Source organism: Phaseolus vulgaris, chromosome 8, assembly GCF_051622355.1.
Source record: "Phaseolus vulgaris cultivar YP4 chromosome 8, ASM5162235v1, whole genome shotgun sequence".
Taxonomy (NCBI): domain Eukaryota; kingdom Viridiplantae; phylum Streptophyta; class Magnoliopsida; order Fabales; family Fabaceae; genus Phaseolus; species Phaseolus vulgaris.
The window spans coordinates 8,218,907-8,226,351 of NC_143505.1; the positions used below are offsets into that span (position 1 = coordinate 8,218,907).

General features: G+C 32.1%; 1 protein-coding gene across 2 annotated transcripts; it reads right to left on the bottom strand.

The window, feature by feature from the left end:
• Nucleotides 1–1,423: 1,423 nt before the first annotated feature.
• On the bottom strand, nt 1,424–7,152 carry LOC137823781 (uncharacterized). Of its 2 annotated transcripts, none has more exons than XM_090294368.1 (5): nt 4,789–5,201; nt 4,503–4,701; nt 4,254–4,400; nt 2,080–2,379; nt 1,424–1,702 (listed from the first exon to the last, which is right to left on the bottom strand). In XM_090294368.1, exons 1-4 carry the CDS (start codon nt 5,056–5,058, stop codon nt 2,369–2,371), a joined length of 627 nt encoding a protein of 208 aa, XP_090150494.1. In that variant the 5' UTR covers nt 5,059–5,201; the 3' UTR covers nt 1,424–1,702; nt 2,080–2,368. The 2 variants fall into 2 exon arrangements, with proteins under 2 accessions (XP_090150494.1, XP_090150493.1); XM_090294367.1 differs by lacking the exons at nt 1,424–1,702; nt 2,080–2,379 and adding exons at nt 3,460–4,166; nt 6,524–7,152 and having other exon boundaries at nt 4,789–6,172.
• Nucleotides 7,153–7,445: the final 293 nt, after the last annotated feature.

Here is a 7,445-nt window from a genome sequence, read left to right on the forward strand (position 1 = left end):
CAAGGAAATCGATTTAAGCTTATTAAAAGAAGCTTGATATTATGTCCGACAAAAGCAAAAATGGATATAGCCTACATGTTTCAACATTTTAATGTAACCATACATCATAAATGAGTGGTGTTTAATATTCAAAATCAGAAGTATCACAGTATCAGAGTATCACATGAAAGAATAAACAAGTACGTATCAATAGTTACTCTTACTTACATTGTCATTTACCTCAATGACGCACGCACCACTTAGAAGCACCACTTAGATTGTGAGTGAATCACTATAAAACATTCACTTTGAGACTGCTGTTGGGAAATCTTAGAGGAAGAAACATCGGAGAGATATTAATCATCCAGTCACATATTAACACACCAGGAACATATCATCATATCTTATCCTCTATCCATTTATAACACTAAATAGAAAAAAATTTCTGAAGTATAATTAAAATGTAATTGATAACAATGAAAAAGCTTAGCATATATAATTAATAAATGCACTAATTGCAGAGAAGACAACAATATTTTGGACTTACCAACAGATTTCATTACAATTTTGTTGCTGTGAGATACACTTATCAATGGTGCGGAGCAGTTTCGAGTTTCAGCAAATATTAAACGTGTTTGGAAAAGGGATAGTAAAAGTAGAACAAAGGAGAAAGGTAGCTAATTTTCATATTAATTAATAAAATTAACTTATACAAAGTCAACAACAGCAAGTGCAAATAGACAGTACAGTTGTTTGTGATTATATAACGAACTGATAATTGTTAGCTCTGGCTCTTAGGTCATTCGACATTATCTATTAGTTTATAATATAAGTCATACTCCCCATCAAGCAATTGTAGTTTTACATGAAAGTAAGACAAATACTTCATAAACAAAATATTGTAGTGTGCAGGGATCCACACAAAACATGTCACAACAAATTCAATGTACTCTTTACCAGCCAACATGTCCATGCAGAAGAGTATTCCTCTTAGAGTAACAAAGCATTCTCAACTACTAGAAATATGCAACAGTGGTGTGAAAAATCCACCAACCCAGTCAAATCAACCAACTCAGAAATCTCAGTACCAAAGTTCTTATCAAATCAATCCCTGGTGAAAATCTTTTATGGCCAGATTTCTCAAAGTCAATTTCAAACTAACCAACGGTTAAAAAAAAAATCAATAATCTAATCCAAATTAAAATTTGCAATAACAATGATATCAGTGATGATGATAAACAATCACATGCTCGTTAATTACTTCTATAAAACTAATGAACCAAAAGGTTACAAGTTACAACCCATAATTTAAACACTTGCTTTATTCATTTCTAAAAAACTCTTTGCAACATTTTATTTGTATTTTTTTGCTAATTCAAATCGCACGTAACTATAGTCAAATTTGAAGACGACAGTTCTATTTCTGTTATAGAAATAAACAAGTAAAAGTTTTCAACAATTTGAAAACTTTATTCATTAGGAGGTAGAACATATTCCTACTAGAAAGAGATAATATACAATCAGTGGAAGATAGATCATATTGGCTTATCTATAATTAATTTCATGGAAAACATCTAACTTCCGAGAATTTCTTTCCTTTACATTCTGTTGAAAGTATCAGGCAAGAATGACAACTCATTCAACAGTGTTTCTGAAGTATTCCAACCACCGTAATCAATGTCTAACTAGTTGTATACAAAAGGTTTCGCCAAAATAGAGAAGCCTGAAATACCAAGAGCAAAATGTGAGACATAAAAAGGTCCTACAAAAAATGTAAACCTTACAAATGAAAAACAACACTAATTGTTAGAGAAAATACAAGTAAAAATTCTAAATCCTTAAAAGATTAATGTTAAAGGTTATGTTTTCCTCCTTAATGATCTTTACTAGTAAAAAACTAAAAATACTTGAAAATCTTATATCTTTGTCTCATCATGAGACAGTCTTACCCAAAAATTAAAGCAAACTTGTAGTTAAAAGCATAAATGAGCTAAGCTTGGTCAAGCTTGCACCACAAATGCAGTATTAATATGGTGGTCTATTTCTCATTGGATCAATAGATTTGAAAAACAAAAGAAACTTGAAATAGCTTGGATTTACCATGAAGAAGATCCCGTGTCATTTTCCATGTAGTCATAAAACAGGATGCGGCCATAAGGGGACAAAGAGTAGCCTTCCTGTGCTTAATGCTGCCAACTCGAGTTCAGTTTCAAATTCTTTATAGCGAGAATAGATCCTCTTCATAGGCACTGACTTACAATTCTTGAGAAAACACTTATACACTGTAGACGCACCATATATACTTCTCACTCATGTTTTCTGTCATCCTCATGATATCTTCGTACACATGAGATGTCATATTCATATGAAGAATCGCTAGTTTTGGATATCAGTAATTAACTGTCAATTCCATAGTTCATGAAGTCAGTAACTTGTCAAATTATGTTTCAATATGTAGGGTGGGATATAATACTGTCAGAATATAAACCTTAACAAAATCCTATACAATTAAAAGTTGGCATGTAAACTTTAATGCATAAAATTACACAATCCAATCAATTTCTGATTTTTTAACTTAGGATTGAAGAAGTAATATAAACTACATGACTAAATAGCACATGTGTGCAGCAATGATCTAAAATATAAGACTCCCAAGTTAGAAGCAAAACTGAAATCTGCATAATCACTAAACAACTAGAAATATAGATTCAGAACTGTACCTATCTTCTTTCTCTACACAAGCAATCACCAAGATGAATAATGACAAGTTATTACAGCCAAATTCTCCTCCCAATCACCAAGCATGCCATTAGATCCAAACTGAAATTGCATCTAAAAGAATGGCTTTACATAATCTATCACAATCCCATTTGAAAACTAGCACTTCGAAGTTCAATCATGGGTGAAGCACTGGCCAACTATACCTTCAAATGAACTTTTAATTTCATTAAGAATGTAACTGAAAAGTATTGAATCCTAACCACTCGATAATATAAGCTCTAATACAATGACAGATCAACAACCCTCTAATTTTGGGTGGATTTTAAGGAAAGTACATATTTTTTTTTAAAAATGTCATAACTAAATTAGCCTTGAATCGAATACCTATTATAATGGAAAATTAAACAACAGCAAACTAAGTACACCCCAACCCCAACAATGTCGGACAGAACTCTATAACCTCCACCATTACATCCAACATATAACTATAATCTAATGCGGTCCACACAACACATGTCACAACAAATTCATTGTACTCTTTACCAGCCAACATGTCCATTCAGAAGAGTCTTCCTCTAAGAATAAGATATCATTCTCAAGTACAAGAAATATACAGCAGTTGCAGTATGAAAAGTCATCCTTCAACCCAAGTATTAGAGCTTTATTCAATTTTTAAAAACTCTTGCAAAATTTTAAAATATATAACGAGAGTGGTGGGATAAATTCATCACATTAACCAAAGCCTGAAGAATTGAAGAATTCTGTTATCGAAAGATAAAAAGAAATAAACTTTTAATGAAACAATTTGAAAACTTTATTCATGTACAACATATTCTTACAAAGAACTAATGTACAGACAGTGAAAGATCGATTGTATTGGCCTTATCTAATGATCAAAAGCTAATAAACTATACTGGCCTTATCTAATTACCAAAAGCTAATAAACTAAAGAATAGTGTTATCCACAGCACAGCAGGTCCCCTTTGTGTCAGATTTGATTGCAGCATAAAAAAATTCCTCTATGCATTACCCTCGGAATGAGTTGAAGGTGGTTGATAATCAGAAAAAAGATCATCCAAAAAATTTTTGTCTTCAAATGAGAAGTTTGACCAATAATCCACATCAAAATCAATGCTTGATAAATTCATGTCTGACTGGTGGTTCTGTGTTTCCTTGTGAAGGGTGGAAACCTCATTTGGTATTAAATTTTCCAAACTTTGAGGTATAGGAGAGGCAATGCATTGTTTGTTAGTATCTGAATTGATAGGAGAAAAGTGAAGGCTGTCTTTATAAGTAATTTCCTTTTCAGGATCAACCATAACTTTGCTGTTTTGACAATGAGAAACAACATTCTCATTACATGTTGTAACAGCAGGCTGAAAAAATTGTTTGGTTGTCTGTTTTTTCAAGAATTGATGAGTTGGTGGATTGTGGTTGAGTCCTTGACAATGGGAGCGTGTTTAGAGCTGAGGGTGACGATAAAGTAAGTGTAAAAATTAAATTGATAACATGACAAAAACAAGTATACTCAACAGAAACAATTATAATTATACCTCGAAATTGATTTTTCTTCCCAGGTGGTCTGCCACGAGGTCGTTTTGCAATTGTAGGCTCAGCTTCACTATTTTTTCTCTTGGTAGACTGCTGCGACAGTACATTGCATGTGTTCTGTACATGGGCGGTGGTAGCAGTACACACACCTAACAAAAGAAAATCACAATTACTCACAAATAAGAGTTAAAATCAAAAAACACCATTCCAGAATTTTGAATTGACGATTAAACAGGGAAAGAAGTTTTTACCAGAAGAGACATTCATTGGGATTGGGCTAAGAAAGACATTGTAAGTATTGACAGCATTGTGCATGTCATCCAACAACTTCTGAACTCTATATTTTTCTTGAGTGATCGCACACATTTCCTGATCCAAGATTATCTTTTGTCTTCTCAAACATATATAATCAGCGAGAATTTTGTCCAAATGAAAGGAAGTGTTGGATGGCTAGAAAAGAGAAATGAAAGAATTAAAGAAGTGTGCACAGTGAGAATGAGAAAAAGAGTTGTGGATCGTTAAGGGATGAAGTGAAACCTGAATGAGTGGCGAAGCGGCGAAGAGGGAGGAGGCCTCCATGCGGAAGGTGGCTCGTGTTTGGAATAAGTTGTTGGCGCAGAGGTAGTCATCTACTATCAATGCAACTTCAAAAGGGGAAATATTAATCTTTTCCATGGATTCTCCCACTTTCACTGTTTCTTGCATTACAATCTTGTTCTTCTTCTCAGAGTCACCAAATTCAAACCTTGATGAGAGTGGAAGGGAGGGGATCGGCCAACCCTTGTATAGCTGCTCTAGCGTCTGCATCGTTGATCGGATACTTTATCTGCTGTTTGAAACTCTTTGGAGGGAAGAAGATCATTTGCCCAGGAATTCTAGCTTGGCGCTCTCTGAAGGCTCGGCGTTCTTATTTATAGATACTCTTCTTCATTCCAATTTTTTTTTAAATATTTTCTATTGTTTTCGTTTTCTAATTTCCTTCTCTCTTTTTAACATTTTTTCCTTTTTTAACATTTTGATGTTAGAAACATATTGAAATACATTTTCATACAAACTTATAAAAACCAGACCGTATTATATTTAATATAATATATTACTTTTTAATATTATAATATTAAGGATTTTACTATAATAAATTAATTAATTAAAAAATATTAAAATATTAAAAAAATAAAAAAAATAAATTTTATTAATTTAATTTTGATATTTACACAATAGTTTTAAAACTGTTAAAATATTATAATCCATTTTCCTAATTATTTATATTATCCATTTTTTTCAACACAAGTGAAAAATGATTTAAAAGAAAATTGCAGCATAATTGATTATGATTTTTTAACTTAACGGTGATATTTAAATATAATATATTATATATCCTCAAATTCTTGTTATATTACAAAAAAGTCCTTAAAGAGAATTTTCATCTCAAAAAGTTAATAAAATTTAAAATTAATAAAAACTTAATTAAGAAAACTAAACTCAACTCAAGAGATTTAAATGACAACTGAGTAATTTTAAAGATTCAAAATAAAAATTTAAGACTAAAAAAAATAGTAAGGACACAAATGAAACAACTACATATAGGCAATAGAATGGATTAAAAAATTTGTAAACAAAATTTAAGAATCAATGTATGACTACTCCATAGTCATCCTACAATTTCTCCAAGCCTTTACCATTCACTAATGAATATTGCACCATGCTAATGAATCAATTCCAAATCAATTAGCCAAATTAACTTACCTGACACGGTCCCATGCAAATTCCAGTTCTGCAGAACTCAATTCGCTTACTGCACTAATTTACTTCCAAATCAACCTGATGCTGCCTCACATGCACTATTTGATTTGAACCAATTGGGTTACACCACTTGCACTCAACACTGAACAACAAATTCAAGTTGCAGATCACCAAATTAAACCTGAATTGGCCATTGATTCCAAATCACCAAAATTGAATTAACAAAAAATTTTCAGCTGTAAGAAAACATCAACTCAGTAATTTTGCACCAAAACTGTGCGGCTGCAAACAAATAAAACTACTTTTAGATTTCCACAGCTGGAAAACAAAAATCTGCACCAATTCTAATGAATCAATTCATCAAACAGTTGGCACCATAATGGTTCTAAGACAGAATGTACTTCAGTATCAGATTTCAGCTGATTTCATTTCTATTCCAGCAATTCAATTATTTCAAACTTCTGAAAATCATTTCAATATACGCAATTCAAGTATCAATTTAACCAAAATTTAAAAACAGATTATTGCTCACCATTTGTTTGGTAATTTGATTCTATCATCAACTCAGTTTCTAAATCACCATTCCAAGAAAAGCTCCTTCAACAACTCAGCACCAATTCCAGCATATTTATCAGGATTTAAACCGATTCAACAGTCCTTAACAGAATTTATCTCATTTGCACATCAACACAGATTCAGCTGACGCATTCCTGGTGCAAATTGTTTCCAGATTTCAATTCAGAACAGCAATGCGCTTAGACACGCATTCAACAACTGCTTCATCGAAAATTGTTAAAGATGCACAAATCACCACCAATGCCTCCAAGTTCTTCAATTCAACAAAATCTAAATTACACTGGACTTCACCCCACATTGATTTTCTTCGGAAATCACCGCTCCAGTTGCGTGGCACATGCTTCTAACAGTTTAAAATAGAAAACACTTTCACCGATCTCTTGCGGTTCCAATCTCCTCACCGCAATCGCTCTGCAACAGTTGCACTTATGTACTTCAGCGAACACGAACCGAAGAGAAATTGTAGTGTTCTGCTCGATCTCGAATTCCCCCAAAACAATTTCAGAATTGAAGAAGGAAACAACTGAACCGAAGAGTAAGACTTCAAAACAAATTAAACATATTTGGAATGTGAGTGATTAATATGATTATCTAATTCACTCTATAAATTAAATACATGCGAGTTCGACTATAAAACATATCTTTAATTATAATGTTCTAGATTCTCTTCACTTTTGGATTCAGATTTGAACACGTAATCCAATGCAATATTAAATTAATTCTAGAAAAGATTCTAACAATCAACACAATTCATCTCTATTCACCCACAAAATAAAAACAAAATTCACCACTTTATATTTTAAATCATTATTATATTTTTTTTTACTTGAATAACGTATATCAACTCTTTTGATTATTTGATTTCTATTTTTTTTTTG

Excerpts from the sequence above, each read along its gene's own strand:
- LOC137823781 (XM_090294367.1), bottom strand. The coding sequence starts at position 5,058 with ATGCAGACGCTAGAGCAGCTATACAAGGGTTGGCCGATCCCCTCCCTT. Across the intron at positions 4,702-4,788 it reads CCGCTTCGCCACTCATTCAG|CCATCCAACACTTCCTTTCA; the intron begins GTTTCACTTCAT and ends TCTCTTTTCTAG. Across the intron at positions 4,401-4,502 it reads CCCAATGAATGTCTCTTCTG|GTGTGTGTACTGCTACCACC; the intron begins GTAAAAACTTCT and ends TTCTTTTGTTAG.